Raw genomic sequence first — 17,880 nt, 5'->3', positions numbered from 1 at the left:
GGATACAAATCTCCTTCTAGCCTCATATATCTGAGTGGCACTGTTTGAGAAGGACTAGTAGGTGTGGCCTTGTAGTAGTATGAATGACAATGGCCCCCATAGGCTGATAGGGAGTGGCTTTATTTGAAAAGAATAGGACCTGTGGCCTTGTTGCAGCAGGTGCTGCCTTGTTAGAGAAAGTTGTGCCACTAGGGGTGGACTTTGAGGTTTCAAAAGCTCAAGCCAGTTCCAGTGACTTTCTCTTTCTGCTGCCCGCCAATCCCGACAGCAAGCTATTGAAGAAAGTCCTCGGAAAGTGTGGTGGAAAGCTGAGGTGTAGCTCTTCACAGCTGATGGCTTCTGGGGAAAGGCACTTTTTTTGTTTTTTGTTTTTTAGGGGGCTGGCCACTGGGAATTTGGCCATGCTTCAGTGAGTATATGGGCAACACAAGTTGGGCTTGGTGTATTTTTCTCTTCTTTTTCTTTCTTTCTTTTGGGGGGGTGGGTGGGTGAGCAGCAGGCACAAGGGTGAGAGGGTAGACCTGGGAAGAATAGGAAGTGAGTGTGATCAGGGTGCATTATTTGAAATTCCCAAATAATTAGTAAAAATATGTTGGGAGAAATAGAAAACAAAAACAAAATCTGTGAGTATAAATGTTGCTCCATGCTGAGAACTAAGATTTTTTTTTTCTTTTTTTCGGATCTGGGGACCGAACCCAGGGCCTTGCACTTGCTAGGCAAGTGCTCTACCGCTGAGCTAAATCCCCAACCCCGAGAACTAAGATTTTATTCTTTTTATTTATGTGTATATGTGTGACTGTATGCCACATGTGTGTGGCTGCTACAGAGGCCAGAAGAGGATGTCGCATCCGACTGAACTGGACATATAGCCTGCATATAATATAAACTTTCCTATATTTAGCCTACAAATTCTGCTCCTTTGGACCTTTGTTTATTCCTCTGGGAGGAATGCCTTCAAGGAGAATCAGGAGCAAAATGTTTCCTTCCCCTAGCTTAGGGTATTCAAGGACATTATGTAAATAACCTCCATTAGGATAACCTTTTTAAAAATTTTTGTATGAATGTGTGTCTCTTTATTTTCAATTGTCAATTCTGTACCGGCAGAGAGCTAAGCACTGGCAGGATGTTTTGGTCATCACTGGATTTCCTATTTTGTAAATATTCGTCCTTCCTCACCTGCCTAAAGGCAATCTAGAATTGTATCAGAGGTTGTCTTGATGTTGACTGGTTGTCTTAAAAAGCTGATGGCCAACAGCTTGTGCAGGAAGTGGAGGGCAGAACTTCTGGACAGAGAGAATGATGCAGTGAGAGAAGTGGGAGATTGGGGGTCGGGGGCGGGAGAGGGGAGAGACACTCAAGGACAGATGGACCAGAGCTGAGCAAAGAAAGGTATAGAGCTAGCCATGCAGTGGGTCACTGGCAAGATAGTCAGGTTAAGTTAGATGAACTAGCTGGGAGGCTGACCTAGCAAAAGGCTTAAGCTTTAAACTGTTGGAGAGCTGTTTGTCATCACGCACCCTGCTGGCAGGTCCGAGAAAGTCCCGCTATTAGACCCCCTTCTAAGACTTCCTACACTCTGAGGACTGCCAGCAGGGTGCGTAATGACACACATATATACATATATCTGCATACATATAGGTACACACACACACACACACAGACATACATTCATACATATCTATGGCACTATAGTTACAATTAGCACAGATCTAGATCACACCTGGAAAAGGAGAGTAGGAGGAGTAGGTTGTGGTTGTACTAGTATGAGGCTGTTTCCTCAAATCTTAATGGATCTGAAAACAGAAAAGTTCTAGTATTTAGCTGGCTTTTTTCAGTCCAGGACTTGTCCATGGAATGATCCCACTCACACAGAGGGTGGTTCTTTGCCCCACAGCTAGACCTCCCTAGAAACATCCTGAAAGCCAGACCAGAGGTGTGTCCTTTAGGTAATTCTAAATTCACTGATGTTAATAAAGATATTCATATTGGTAAATGCAATGTTTAAGGTCTGATAGTTTGCTGTCTGGTGAAAACATCTTCCAAAGGCATCTTCTTGTGGTGTCTGAAAGATGGCTGAAAGTGTTTAATATTTCACAACACTACCTCCATTAAAGAGATGCTAATTCAAATGGTCTAGTAATCTTTTCAAGAGCCCCATTTCCTCATTTTATCTCCCTGCAACACATAGCATTTTAACCTATAAATTTGGGGGGCACACAAGCATCTCTAAATAACATTAAGATCTTCAGCATTTTCCTACAGGTGTTATATTTGCCAAATGTCTTCTGATAAGGATTTTTATGTGTAGTTAAAAATTATATATACTTAGTAATTTTGAGTTTATTTCCCACTCCATTTTTAAAAAAGATTGTAAACTATTCTATCTATCTATCTATCTATCTATCTATCTATCTATCTATCCATCCATCTATCCACCACCTATCCATCCATCCACCTATCTATCCATCCATCTGTCCATCTGTCCACCTATCCATCAATCTATCTATCCATCCATCTGTCCGTCCATCCGTCCACCTATCCATCCATCTATCCACCTATCCACCTATCCATCCATCCATCCATCCATCCATCCATCCATCCATCCATCCATCCATCCATCTATGAATATGTAATATGTGCAGTTGTCTGTGAGGACTAGAGACGTCAGAGCTTCCAGGAGCATTTGTGAGCCACCTGCTATGGGTACTGGGAGCTGAGGCTGGGTCACTTGAAACTGCAGAGCACTCCTAACCACTGAGGAATTTCTTCAGCTTCCCACAATTGCTTATTTTTTTATTTAACGCATGACCCATGACCTATATGACAGCACACAGGTAAAAGGTAGAATTTAGGAATAAATGACTTTGAAGCAATCAAAACAATAGCAACAACAAAAAGCTCTGGGAATAGAATTAATAACTAAGTAGACTATCTCCAATTCACAATGATACAAGGAAACCAGCTTTTCATTCTTCATTTTTAATAATATCCACACATGGGCTGGAGAGATGGCTCAGTGGTTAAGAGCACTGACTGCTCTTCCAGAGGTCCTGAGTTCAATCTCAGCAACCACATGGTGGCTCACAACCATCTGTGATGGGATCTGATGCCCTCTTCTGGTGTGTCTGAAGCCAGTTACATATACATATACATATACATATACATATACATATACATACACATATACATGAAATAAGTAAGTAAATAAATAAAATCCACACACATTTGAAATCAGGTCAAGAAAAGGATAAATTACAGAGACTAAGAGGTAGATTACAGTTCATTTTATTCTTTTTGGCTCTTTTTTTTTTTAAATGTGTTGATCCCTTTTGGATATTATTAAAATAGTATAAAAGTATCACAACAGTAGAGTGTTGTGTTTTGCTAAGTCCATCCCACTCCTCTGTTCACTTAGATGCCTATGATTACAATTGTATCTAGCACACATTGTTGCATAGAGAAAAGCACCATTTTCCAAATACCTGAAGTCAAGGCCCTCAGCTGTGAATTCTTCATTTCAGGTCACTAATCTTCTGAGATGAAAGCTCCATACATTTGCTCTTCAAACTCGTGGAGTCAAGCAATTCTCAGGGTCCCCAGTAGCCAGGACTACACGTAACCACCAGATTTCAAGCAATTTTTTTTAAAGTGTTGGACAGGCATGAATATTTCGCTCCTACCTGTTACACAGGATTTATCCATGGAATTTAGTTGACAGTAACTAAATGACTATAGGGACGCCATAGTATGTTTATTACAGCTCTCAAGCCCGTTCTCTGAAGAGCTTTGGTTTAAGGCTTTTCTACATGCAAATTTACTTTTTAAGGGTCCTCATCCACATGGATTTTATAATGATTGGTAAGGGATGACCTATAGTTGAAAAGTTTCCCACACGTGTTACATTCGTAGGGTTTCTCCCCAGTATGAATTCGCTGATGTGCTATACGTGAGGAGCTCTGCCTAAAGGTCTTTCCGCATGTGTTACATTTAAACGGTTTCTCTCCTGTGTGAATCCTTCGGTGCTGAATAAGAGCAGAACTTTGACCAAATGACATCCCACATTCCTGACATCGGTACGGTTTCTCTCCAGTGTGGATTCGCTGATGGTTACTTAGGGATGAGTTACACCTGAATGTTTTCCCACACTCGTTACATTTATAGGGTCTTTCCCCAGTGTGCATTCTCTGATGTTGGATCAGAGCTGAACTCTGTCTGAAGGCTTTTCCACAAACTTTACATTTACACGGTTTCTCTCCAGTGTGGATTCGTTCGTGAATAATAAGAGTTGAGTGGGAACTTAAGGCTTTGCCACACTCATTGCAATTATAAAATTTCTCTCCTGTGTGAATTATCCGGTGTCTATTGAGTCTTGAGATAGAAGTGAAGCCTTTCCCACACTCGCCACACCTGTAGGGCTTTTCTCCCGTGTGGATTCTTTCGTGCTGAATAAGTGATGCGCTCTGACTGAAGGCTCTACCGCATTCGCTACATCTGAAAGGTTTCTCTCCGGTGTGGATTCTCTGATGGTAACGGAGGGAGGAGCTAGACTTGAAGGTGTTGCCGCATTCGTTACACAAGTAGGTCTTCTTCCTGGAATGAGCTCTCTGGCATCCTGAGAGGGAAGCAGATGCCTTCCTTCCTGGGTTATATCTATGAGGGTTTTCTCGGGCATGGATCTTCTGGTGTATAAAAAGACCTGACCTTCGGCCAAAGGATTTACCACATTCCTTACATCTGTAGGATTTCTCCACAGTGTGGGTTCTGAGATGTTTATACAGGGACGTACTGAGAGTGAAGGCCTTCCCACACTCTTTACATACGTAAGGCTTCTCTCCAGTGTGAGTTATTTGATGTTGAATAAGGGCTGAACTTTGGCTGAAGGCTTTTGAACATTCTTTACATTTAAATAATTTCTCTCCACTATGATTTTTCTCATGTTTACGAAGGGATGAGGTGTTAATGAAGGTTTTCTCACACATGCTACATTTATAGCGTTTATCCGGTGTGATTCCTGGTGGGTTAGATAAATAAGATATCTGCTTTTCACATTCTGAGGACCTTTTTTCTCTATGGGACTTTGGGCTAAATTCATTGTTTTTATGGCTTCTTTCTACAGTCAAAGTATTCTTATCCCACTTTTCCTCTAATTTGCCTTCATGTATAAAAAGATTTTCTGACTTCATGTTCAAAGGTTCGAAGGCAAAGGTTCTTTTAGATTTCCTCACAATCAGTTCCTGAAATGAAGAGTCTTGTGTTTGAGTTGACTTAGTGGTTCTATGACTGCACTTCAATCCTAAAAAGGGAAAAAAACAAAGCAAAGATGTGATATAAAAATTAACTATTGAGACTAGATATGTAGAGTGAATAAATACTAATGCTATTTAAATAGAGTCTTGGTGTGTGGTGGAATCCAAGAGTTCATATAGAAACACAATTGACGGGAACAGAAGTAGTAGAGTGAAGAAAAAATAAAGTAAACCCATTTCAAGACAGTGATTAAATGGGGATGAGGAGTTGGAAAATGTAGTATCTAGAACCCAGAGAAGTCATGAGAGTCACCTACATTGTTATCTGCTAGGTTTGCCCTCTTTGTTTCCTGCCAACAACATCTTCAGATTCAATTCAAAAGTTTACTTATGAGAATCCTTGCTTGACTCTACATATCCATGGTCCATTCCTCCAGCCAGCATTACCTATTTTCTTAGACAGACTATCAATATCCAGCCTAGCCTGAACTCATGACCTCCTGAGAGCTGGGATTTCAGGTGACCACTTCTGACATACTGATTTATTGTTCTGTACCTCTCTACATATAACAAGCAGATCAGCGTGTTCTACCTCTCCCAAATCCCTTTGATGCTATCATACATACATACATACATACATACATACATACATACATACATCTCTCTCTATATATATCACTTCTGTTTTGATATGGAGTCTTACTATACAGCCTAAACTGACAGATTAAGCTGACTTGGAACTTGTAGCAAATCCTCCTGCCTCTACCTTCTGAGTACTGGGAATATAGGCATGTGCTACCACATCTGGCTTCACCCAGCAACTGATGGAAACAGATGCAGGGACCCACAGCCAAACAGTAAACAGAGCTGGAGAAATCCTGTGGAGGATGGGGAGGAGGGATTGAAGGAGCCAGAGGCGTCGAGGACACCACAAGAAAACCCACAGAACCAACTAACCTGGGCCCAAAGGTACACACAGAGACCAAACTGCCAACACAGAGCATGCAAGAGACCGACCTAGGCCCTCTGCATTTAAGTGACAGCTGTGAAGCTCGGTCTTCATGTGGGCAGGAGTTATCTCTAACTCTGTCACCTGCCTTTAGGACCCTTTCCCCTAACTGGGCTGCCTATTCTAGCTTCAATAGAAGATGTACCTAGTCTTACTGTAACTTGATATGCCAAGCCTGGTTGATAACCATGGGAGGCCTCCCCTCTTCGGAGAAAGGTAGGAAAGGTAGATTGTGATGGTGGTGGTGGGGGTTGGAGGGAGGGACTTGTAGGAAAGGAGGGAGGAGAAGCTTTGATTGGTCTGTAAAGTAAATAAATAACTTAATTGAAAAGAAACACCAAAAAGAAGAAAGAGAAGGAAGGAAGGAGGGAAGGAAGGAAGGAAGGAAGAAAGAAAGAAAGAAAGAAAGAAAGAAAGAAAGAAAGAAAGGAAGGAAGGAAGGAAGGAAGAAAATGTCGTAGGCATGCCTGTAGGGCATTTTTTGACTTAGTGATTGATGGGAAGGGCCTAGCTAGCCCATTGAGTGGTGCCATTCCTGGGCTGATCCTAGGTTTTATAAGAAAAAAAAAAAAAAAAAAAAGCAGGCTAAGCCAGCCATGAGGCCCAAGCTAGTAAGCCCCACTCCTCTGTGGCCTCTGCATCAGTTCCTGCCTCTGGGTTCCTGCCCAGCTTGAGTTCCTGTCCTGATGTCCTTTGATGATGAACTGTGCTGTGGAAGTGTAAGCTGTGTAATCCTTTCCTTGTTACGCTGCTTTGGCCATGGTGTTTCTTCACAGCCGCAGTCACCTTGACTCAGTTAGTAAAGGCTTGCTCTAAGAGCGTGAGGACCTGAGTCAGTCCTGCAGACGATGGTAAAAAGCAGAGTGCGCTGGACTTAATCCCAGTGCGGGAGAGCTGAATCAGGAGGAGCCCTGGATCCTGTTAGCCAGCTGCTCCAGCCAAAGCGGCAAGGCCTAAGTTCAGCAAGAAACCTCCGTCTCAAAAGAAGATGGGGAGCAAATGAAGAAAATATCTGATGTTCCTTTCCAGCGTCCGTGCACAGATATACACAGAGAACATAAACACACATGTACCCACTGTCTTAGTCAGGGTTTCCACTGCTGTAAGTGACACCATGGTAACTCTTCTAAAGAGAGCATTTAATATGTTCTTTTTGAAATCAGCCTGCTCATACCTGAAGTGTTCTCCTGGGGGGAGCCACCTGGCACAGCTACAGGCACCCTAACATAACTACCATCCTGCACGGGCTGGCAGTGACCCTGCGAGGTGGTCTCTAATGCAGGTAGCTGGGTATTTGCTGCTTGCTAGTGATATTGTTTGTTCTTACCTGCCAGTGAACCTATTAACAGTTTTGAGCAAGTCCAGGTATATCCAGCTGGCACAAGTCACCTGGTTTAGGGTAGTAATGGGATCATCAATGGCTTCCCAACCCAACAGGATCATAGAGGTGGTGGGAATCATAGAGAAGAGGTGGGAGTCATGGAGGTGGTGGGAGTCACAGAGAGGAGGTGGGGCCTTGTTGGAGGAATAGGCCACTGCCTTTACCTAGGAATCCTTTCACTGCTACCCAGGCAGTGCCTTCCTTTGTCTCTAAATTCATTTGGCCTGCACCTTGTGCAGTGCTGTACTTGCTTGTCTGCAGTCTCTCAGCACCTCTGCCTCTGGCAAACCATTCTTATACACTATTTTACCGAAGCAATTTATTTTATTTTTAAAAGATTTTTGTGCCCATGTGTGCATGGTCATGTGAGGACGCTGCTTACAGATGCCAGAAGAGGGAACTGGAGCTGGAGCTGGAGTTGTGACTGGATGTAAGCCACTCATGAAGGAACTAGGAGTCAAACTCCAGGTCTCTGCAGGAGCAGCAGGCACTCTTAGCCACAGAACCAGCTCTGGAGCCCAAAGCAATTTACTTGTCAAGGCCTTTTCTGATTCTGTTTAGATTTTTAGTAGCTTTTCCATAAATTTTTATTTTCATCTTTCAATCTCTTATTCCCTGCATACACAGGCAGACAGCCATCAAATTCTCTTACATCCCACCAGTAAACCGTCTTTAACAGCCATCACTAATCCAAGTTCAGGATCTTATTTTAGAGGGATCATTGCGATAAACTCACTGTTCCTCTGACCCGAGATTCTCATCTCTCTGGTATGGTTTCCTGTAAGAACTAACCCCTGCCTCAACACATAAAACACCCCTTACTACTTCAAAAAGCATTGATTCCTCATTCTATTTATTTATCAAATAAAAAATAAATACCTAGACTTCTCCCTAGGCATTGGTGAGGTTTAGTAAGTTTATCGTTATAAAGAGATCAGCAGGTAGTCATGGATGGGCATGGTGGTTCATGCTTACAATCTCAGCACTCGGGAGTCTATGCAGACGTGGTAGTAGTTTAAGGCCAGCCTGTGCTACACAGTAAGTTCCAGTCCAGCCAGGACTAGAGTGAGATCTTATATTCAAAAAAGAAGAAATCGTGCTATAGTGTGAGCACTGCTACAACAAAAATGCAAGAGTGGGTAATATGAGCACAGAGAGCCATCAAGATTTCCTTAATAGTGAGGGTGCAGGTTAGACCGGCTGTGAGCGCTGGTTAGAGTTGTCTGACACTCAAGACAGGATCTTAAAGGGTCAGCCACAGGTTACATAGGTTGAAAGAAGCATCAGTCTTGGTATCTCAGAGGGAGCAGGGCCATGCCAAACCTGCCTCTACCACATCACTATGAACGCTTACTTCCCTTCCAAAAAGCTAAGCCTAAAGCAATCCTGCCATCAATCACTTCATTCATGAGCGTGTCAACACTTCTCACACAACCCTACCCAAGCTACACTACTGTCTGCAGGTAGGCTCACCCTTGTGATAGATCATAACCACAAGTAAACCGAACAGCTCTGAGTAGAGGCATCTGTGGAAATTCTCTAATGTTGTACTACTCACTGGCTCATTTGGCTTTCGCTATGTAGGGAGGGCTTTTCATTTCATGCAAGTTATTCCTATATTCTCTCCATAACCAGAAGCCTACTCTGGCCAGCACTGGAAAACAGAAATAAGGACCAAGCTGCCTCCACATACAGGTGCAGAGGAAGAGAGAGATCATGTGCACATATGCCATGCAGCGATCGTGTGGACGGAACTGTCTGCTGAGATGAAGAGCGTGGAGAAAGGGACCCTGTTCTAGATGACCAGAGCCTGTTCCACAAAGTGGCACCTGGGCAGAAGCCTGTGAAACACAGGAAGGTAACACAAGAGCTCTTGGCCATCGAAAAAAAGAGAAGGCACAGACAGAGAAAGTCAGGCACAAAAGCCTTGAGGCAGAACAGGAGATAAGGGCGACCACCACAGTGAGGACTCTGCCTTGTGCCCCATGGGACGGAGGGCACTAGTTTTAAGGGTGTGGCTAACCTCTGCGGTAGCACCTGTGTAAACTCAGGAAGAGCTGCCCTTCCTCTGAACAGATACAACCCCAGAGGCTTCACTGATGGGCCAGCAGACGGCTGACAACCCCACATGGTTCAGCAGAGTCTCAGTGGATTCTGACATTAAAGACAGTAAAAGGGAAAGACAAGGGGGTGAGGGGGATCTCTTGCTGGAGATGGTATTACTAGAACATTTCTGGAATTGAAAAACAATATTTCTGCATTTGGACAGGAACCAAATCTATTTGTACACAAGTAGTCTAGCTATGCAAGGAAAGCACAGCCTCACTGCTTAGACTTTGGACCAGTTCTTAAGCAAGAGTCCCAAAGTAAGACACAGAGACTCTTGGAGCCATGGCCTTTCACCTCCAGTTTAAAACTTACAAACTCAGGGACAACAAAGGCTGGTTTTACTTTTTAAAAAAAAGTTACTCATTTTTATGTGTAAGGGTGTTTTGCCTGCATGTGTACCACATGTATCGCTGAGGCACACAGAGATCAAAGAAGAGCATCAGAAGCCTAGAACTGGAGTTATAAATGGTTATGTGGGTGCTGGGAACTCAACTCAGGATCTCCATAAAAGCAGCCAATGCACTAAAGAACTGAGCCCTGCTTTATTATTTTAGTTTTGAAGGGAAAAATAACTTTGCAGGTTCAGAATTGGGTTCTGCTTGACATCATGATCTTGGGTGCAAACATTCAGGTCCTTACACTATACTGTGGGCTGTGAGCCCCTGCTGAGAAGGGGTAATGGAGTCCAGGCACACCACAGGCCTCCCACCTCAAGTTCACGTTTGAGAGAAAGAAAGAACAGCCATTCCTCAAGAGGAACAGAGAGGCACACGTATAATCCTAGTGCTCAGGGCACTGAAGTAGGAGAAATCTAGAGTCAAAGCCAGCCTGGGCTGCACAGTCAACACCCTCACTCCACCCCGCCCTGCACAGAGTGGAGCAGGAAGTGACTCCATTTGATATTTCACTCCTCAGTCATCCACTCAGGTCTCCCAGAGCTGAGGAAGGCAAGTGACCATTTCATCAAGTCTTCTAGCCTCTCTCAGGACAGCTCTAACTGCAGGCTCACTCTGCTCGGGCAATTTCCCTCCCTGCAGGAATCCTAATTACCTGTGTTCTGCCTACTCTGGGGTGGCATCTGGCAGCTTCTACATAATTACGGATGTAAAAGGCAATGGTGGCTGCTGCCTCAGGATCTCTCGCTTTAGACTAGAGAAGGCTCTCATAGAATACAAGGGCTTTGAGAGGACAGGGTGGTTGTCACGTGGCTCTTCTCTTGGCCAAGGCTCACTGACGGATCTGAGGGCTCAGATCTGCCCCAGCTCCTCTCCCCTTCTTACCCTCAGGCTCCCTGACCCAGCTCCAGGCTGCTCTTGACTCCTCAGACTCTCAAATCCTCAGGTCGAACCAAGTGATGGGCACCAGGGAAATCTGCTCCTGCCAATGTCTCCTGGCCTCTCTTCCTTTCTCCGAGGTCAATGCTGACTCCAGTGGCTTCTGCCCTGCACTCTCAGAGCACTATGTGTCATTTTCTACTAGTCTTCATTAGACTTTTGCACATGGCTGGCTGTGGGTGCTTGGTTTCGTTATTCCCCTCACGGCATCAATCACTCCACAAGAGCAGGACCCTGTTCCATCCCATCTACTTCCACTTCACGGGGACCTAGCACAGAGCTTGCTCAGCATTTATGAAGGGCTAAGCAAGCTGAAGCCCACAGTGGGTGTCTTGAATCACCAGTGAGGGATCTTCCCCAGTTCATCAGCCTCAAGTTTCTATCACCATGGCAACACCTCTCTGGAGCCTCTCTTCAGGTCACTTCAGGTCTGGCTCACAGAGTCTTTTGTCTTAACCATCTTGCAAAAACAGTTTCCCAGGATCCCTCCCGCTGGTCAGATCAAGGGTCCAAGGGTGCTGACCTCCCCTGTGAGTTCCAACCCATCTATCTCAGAGAATCCTCCACCAGAGATCCGGATCCAAGCATTTCAGTACATTTGAAATGGAACCCACAGCTACCCCAAACTCATCACACAGGCTCTCCCTAGATGCCGGAAGCAGGGCCTTCATCTAGACCCGGCTAGCTTTACCTTCATTCTTGAAGTGGCTCTCTAAGGCTGCCAGGCTGTGCCTCACTTTGAATGTATCCCCCATAGTGCATGTTACAGCACTTCCTGAATGTAACAGCCCTTTGTAACAATTTAAAACATTGTATGCAAATAAAGATACTTTTCCTAGGTTCATTTTAAAGGGTACATTGTTGCCTCCTAACCCTTCTTTTTGTGCTCACAATTTTCTTTCACCCTAATCTCACAGCACTCAGAATCCTTCCTGGCTCCTTGTCACTCTCTGGAGCTGTCTTTATTACTGTGCTGGTGGCTGCTAGAAAAAGGACAGACTGCAGTTTCTCCAGCTGTTTAACTATGAGGCCTTTGAATCATTTATTAGAACCAGCTTTCCGAGAGCTACCCAAGAGTACACAGTGGCCATTCACAGGTCAGATGCTTGCAGGCCCCATGTGCAGAACAAAGCTCTTAAAACAACACCGAGGAACTTGTTACAAGGTCCCTCCATAGCCTCCGCACCGATTCCTTTCCTTTTACACTTTGAACATCGACCTGAGTGAATTAGCTATCATCTCTTAAATATACCAACCTTCTTAAATGAGCTCTGAAAATGAAACCCTCCTCAGAAACAACCAACAAGAGAAAAGATCCCAGGAAACTCATTCGGGACATGATCAGGAGAGAATAACAGAGCTGGGCCCAGATTTCAATTTCCTTCACTTGCTCCTATCTAATCCGCTAATAATTTATTGAGTTGTTTTGTTTACTTTGTTTCATAGGTGAGTGTGTGTGAGTGTGCGACATGTGTGTGTGTGTCTGTGTGAGTGTGTGTGTGTGTGTGTGTGTGTGTGTGTGTGTGTGCTGGGAATTGGACCCAGGGCGTTACGTGTGTGAGGCCGGTGTCCTTACCACTGAACTCCATCCCAGCCCCTGACCACCTCTCACAGACTGAGAACCTGAAGACATTTCCCAACCCACACTCTAAGCTGCGCCCTCTCCTTATTTGCCACAATGGGACCTGCAAAGACTGCCAGGCCTAGGCACTCACCGAGAGAGAAGTATCTGGGGCCCTCTTTCTCCACCTGCCAGGGATCCTCTCCTTGCTGCAACAGGGAGATCACCTTTGGTTTGGTAAACAGGAATCCTGCTTGTAGACAAAATGAACTCATTAACTAGAAGCCAGACAACCACAGAGGACTGAGAAAATCTCTTAAAGTTGCAGAAATCAATTAAGGCCCAAATGTTTACCCTGCACAACCCCTTGCAGAAAAAGTATGATGCCAACCTCTAGCTACGGCAGTGGGAAAGAGGATCCAGAGATAGAGCAAAGCTCCCTGCTGAGATGAGCCAAGCAGCATCAAATGACTACTGGCTGAGAGAAGCCTGGACTGTGAACCTTTGCTGTCTGTCTATACCAAGGGAAGCGATGTTCTCACTGTCAAAACCTCTCCACTGCACACGGGCAGTTCCAGGCCTGCTGTGGGAAGTACGTGTCAACACTCACTCAGAAGGACACATTTGTGAGACCTGAAGGCAAAACTCTGCTAACATTTCACACCGAAATCTTCATTCAGGGAAGAAGTTGCTGAGGTCTCATTTTTGAATCTATGCCCACTGGGAACACTTACCCATGGAGGCCAGGTTGCTGTAGTTCTCCAGCATCACCTCACGGTACAGGCTTCTCTGAGACAGATCCAGCTTCTTCCACTCGTCCCGAGTAAAGAGCACAGCCACGTCTTCAAATGTCACTGACACCTGTGAGGGACAGACAACTCGATGAGCTCTGAGAAGTCATCATAGAAGACCTGGGAAGCCGTGGGAGAAGTCACCCTATAGCCTCAGGCTTCGACAGCCATGTGCAGATGCACATCCTCACACACAGATGCGGCCATCCGGACACATGACACATGTATACACATATACACATGTACACATGTATGCACACATCACACACACATACATGCATAATGACAAACAAAACTTCAATGGAATTGAACAAGCAAAACATAAGACCCATAAAGTAAAATGGAAAAATAATCAACCACCACAGGCTGAAGAAGGCTTGGGGAGCAACATAGGGATTGTCAAGAAGAGAAAATAAAAATCAATCTTGGTAAGGGCAGAGAAAGAAACGCAGACGAGTGAGGAAGGCAAGGACGGGGGAGGAAGGGAATTTTCTCAAGTCTATATGTGTGTTCTGTCCTAGGGCACTTGGTATGTTACTTGTGGAATTTGTAGGCACATACCAGATTGTAGGCACCAGACAACGACAGCCTGTCTATCAAGAAATACAGGAGACTAGAACTGTGAACACACAGAATCCACCACCCATGGGGAGAGGACCAATTCCTCCAAGGAGAGCATGGGCTCTGAATCCTAGGGAACGCTTAACTGTGTGAATAACTGTCAGAAGGAAAACCAAACAAAAGCCCCTCCTTCTGTTAAGAAGCGAAATGGCAAGCCGCTTACCTGAGACGCCCCTTCTCTTTGCTCAGGAGCCATCTTCTTTCTTAGGTTTTTCCTCTAAAGATGGGTGAAGATGAAGGAGGATCTGAGGGGAGGAAGAAGAAAGGAGTTGCACAGCACATGTTGCTTCGCACCTGTCAGACGCAGCATCTCCGAAAGCGTCCCATTAGCTGAGCCTGGCTCTTCTGCCTCTAGAGAGGGAACCAGGAGCCAGGGGTGGGCATCACAAAATCGATAGGTCACCAGTCTTCTTGTCCATGGATTTCCAGAAGTAAGATTCAAGAGACACTATATTCCATAACAGAGGGGGACTCACTGAGTCCCCAAAGTGAACACCCTTAGACTGTTCACAACATCTCAGCTGGGACTTTCCGGCCCCTTCGGATAGGAAATTCAAGCTGGAGTGCGGCCACAGTGGGAGGGCATCCGGTTTCACCCTCTCGGATCTGACCCAGGGCAGGGACAGTGTTCTTCCTCCCCTACACGTTGGCCACCCAACTGCACCGCTGCTGCCAAGGGATAAACTTCCAGAAAAAAAAAAATTAGAAAAGGGACCAGAAGCCCAGGACAAGAGGGCTGCACGGAAAACATAGCCTGGGTTGGCGCTGCCCAGGCAGTGGGGAGCAGGTCACTTGCAGTCCAGGGCCGAGGCCACTGGGAGCGCGCACTCAGGGGAGGGGGACTGGCAGGAGGCCTCTGAGCTGAACCCAGCCTTCACTCACCTTCTCCCCGGCTCCCGCCGCACCTCACATACGCTCTGAGCCTCCGCGCGTGTGAGAACTCTGCCTTAGGACCTTGGCCCCGAGTCTCTAGCCGTGCCACAGACTCCCTAAGATCCGCGAAGGCTCACGGGGGCTCAGAACTTGAGGTTCGAGGGTAATGGCTGAGGAGGCCTCTGGGAAATGTAGTCCACTCTGAGACCCAGGGATTCTGGGATTTGAAGTTCTTCGGTTTGTCTGGGACTCTTCTTATGCACAGATTGCTTGGAAGCTGAGAGTGGACACCAGTAACTGAACACATGCTTGGTAGGTAAATAATAAAAGATGTCGCAGGTTCGTGGAAAGGAAGCTGACACGAAGTGCCCTTCAGAAGAGCTTTATTATGAGGTATTAGTAGGACTGAAGAAGTGCTCAGCGGTTTAAGAATCCTTACTGCTCTTGCTAAGGACTTAGGTTCAATCCCCACTACCCATATCAGGTTGCTCACAATGGCCTGTAACTGCAGCGCCTGGGTTCCAACATCCCCTTCTGGCACTCAAGTCAGTGCATACATTCCATGCTCATACACACTCATTCATATACACAAGTAATAAATGTCTTTAAAATTCTTTTCCTGCAAATAAACAACAACAGTGGGGGCAGTACTAGAATCAGGCCGAAGGCAGACATGATGGAGATCTGATGTGCAAAGCTTATCAAAGACCGTTCAGTTCCCAAGGACAGGATTTCCTTATTCTTACAAGTTTGGGGAAGCAAGTATTTCACGCCATATGACATAACCTGTGTGTTGGGAGTCACAAGAAAAGGCAGAAAGGCACTAGATGCAAGCTAAGTTATAAGTTGGGGTTGTTTGGGGTATCTGTTGGAGCTGGGGTGGCAGCTGAGAGAGGAAGAGAGATAACTCAGCTCTGCGAGCCTTTTCATGTCACGGTAGATGTTTGTATCAACTCTCAGTCCAAAGAGGGTGAGACTGCAGGAGTGCGTGTCTGACTTTTCAGAGTGCAAGAGAAAGACAGCTGAGGAGTCTGTGCTCTAACAGTCATGTGCCGGGCCCTATTGTAAGTCATTTGAAAAAAGTCTGTGAATAAAACAAACACCATTATCCTGTAGTACTTTTTAGTAAAGGGCAAGAACCAGACAATAAGCCATGAACATAATTAGATAGGGTTCTAGAGGATACGTGTAATGAGAAAAATAGCAAAAGCAGGGTAAAGTGAAGGACGGGCTGGAAGGAGAATGAAGCAGGTTTGAGGCAACAACTCAGGAGAGGAGGAACTGTGGTAGTCGTATCTTTGTGTCTGTGACATGTACTTGAGAAGAATAACTTACCCGTCTAAATGAAGGGCTAATTTGGGGTCATGGTTTACAAGTTTAAAGACCTCACCTTGTAAGTATTTTGTCTAAGCTCCGCCCTACAGTTACCTGGCTACAGCCAGGTAAGCCTGACTCACTATAAAAGGGGCTTCTTGCCCCCTTCTCTCTCTTGCTCTTGCCCTCCTGCTTCTGCTCTCTCCCCACTCCCTTCCCTTCCCCCTTCCCCCATCTCTCCACATGCTAATGGCTGGCCCCTAATTCTTTACCCCCCCTCTCTCTCCCTCTGTCTCTACTAACCTCTTGACTCCCCTCCCCATGCCTCTATATTATACCATCATGTGGCTGATTCCTCAGGGGGAAGGGATGCCTCAATGGATGGTTGGGCCACTTCCAAAGCTTCCCGTGGCCACCACACTGTCCCCTCTGATGAATCTATACGTTATCTCTGCTATCCCAGACCTAATTGAGGGAGTGGCCCCTGGGGCTGCTTTTCCCGGATTCTTACGTGGTTGGTTCTCTGTCTTCCACAGCTCTGTTGTTAGTATTCTCTTCTTTCTGCCCTGGCGACTCTCCTTCTCCGGGTCCTGCGTTTCCTCTTCAGGAATCCTCAAAGTCCCACCTCTGTCTCACTGCCCAGCCATTGGCAGGGCAACTGTTGGCAGGGACCCGCATCTGACGTTGAAATTCCCCTGTAAGCACAAATCAAATCCCCAACAAGCTCCTCCCACATACCGCCCAACCCCGCCACCTCCCCATCCAGAAACTAGGAAAAGATACTCAACTGAGGCTTTTCTCTTGGGAGGGAAAGAGAAAAATGGAACCTACACCCCGTGGGGGAGTGGAGGAAAGCCTGAATGGATGGGTGTCCTGTACATGGGCATAGCTGTGAATATAATGAATGGTCTTAGTCACATGGGGGGTGGCAGACCTTCTGTTCCAAGTGGGAAAGAGTGTGTGCAGAAAACGTCCGCCATAGCTTTCTCCCAGCACCCAATGTTTACAGGCTGAAGACTATTTCCCAATAGAAACTGCACCTAACAAGAATAGTTAAACCTGCCTCCTGCTTCAGCTGCACATAACATTGCCTTGTTTATGTGTATGTAATAATCCTACCCCTTGGTTCAGCTGTATACAATAGTGCCACTGTCATGGTCTGACAACTCCTCAACCCTACTCCCGTACCCCCCTATCCCCCCACCCCTACCCTCACCCACCTCCCCCGCCACAGAGTATCTGTAGCCATTTTGTTCCATGCCTGTCAGTGATTTCACATTGTTGCTGTAACATACCTGCCAATCATTGACACGGAGAAGTGACTTGGCTCAAAGACATGCTGATCACATACCCTGTTTTGTTCTGTATGTTCTGCATGAGGTGTGCTAATCTTAAGAAATCCCACAAAGCTTTACCTAGGACCCATCAAATCAAAGGTCAATATGAACTCTTATGCCTAAAATATCTTGAGTCAGAGCTGACCACTGGGCAACACTTCCTGCACTTACATATGAGTTCACTGTGGCTGCTGTGGCTGACACTGAAGAATGCTACTAATAAGCCAAAAGGCTATGATTATAATACTCATACTCTAAAAACACGAGTTTGAAAATATGAAATTTCTCAGCTATGCAAAAATGT

General features: G+C 45.6%; 1 protein-coding gene across 1 annotated transcript; it reads right to left on the bottom strand.

Moving 5' to 3' along the window:
- Positions 1-3,273: 3,273 nt before the first annotated feature.
- Positions 3,274-17,545, bottom strand: LOC116910265 (zinc finger protein 354A). The gene is made up of 4 exons (XM_032914148.1): positions 17,535-17,545; positions 13,375-13,529; positions 12,795-12,890; positions 3,274-5,293 (listed from the first exon to the last, which is right to left on the bottom strand). Exons 1-4 carry the CDS (start codon positions 17,543-17,545, stop codon positions 3,822-3,824), a joined length of 1,734 nt encoding a protein of 577 aa, XP_032770039.1. The 3' UTR covers positions 3,274-3,821.
- Positions 17,546-17,880: the final 335 nt, after the last annotated feature.

Source organism: Rattus rattus, chromosome 9 (assembly GCF_011064425.1).
Source record: "Rattus rattus isolate New Zealand chromosome 9, Rrattus_CSIRO_v1, whole genome shotgun sequence".
NCBI lineage: Eukaryota > Metazoa > Chordata > Mammalia > Rodentia > Muridae > Rattus > Rattus rattus.
Note: the sequence above shows the minus strand (reverse complement) of the source record. Positions and strands in the feature narration are given on the sequence as shown.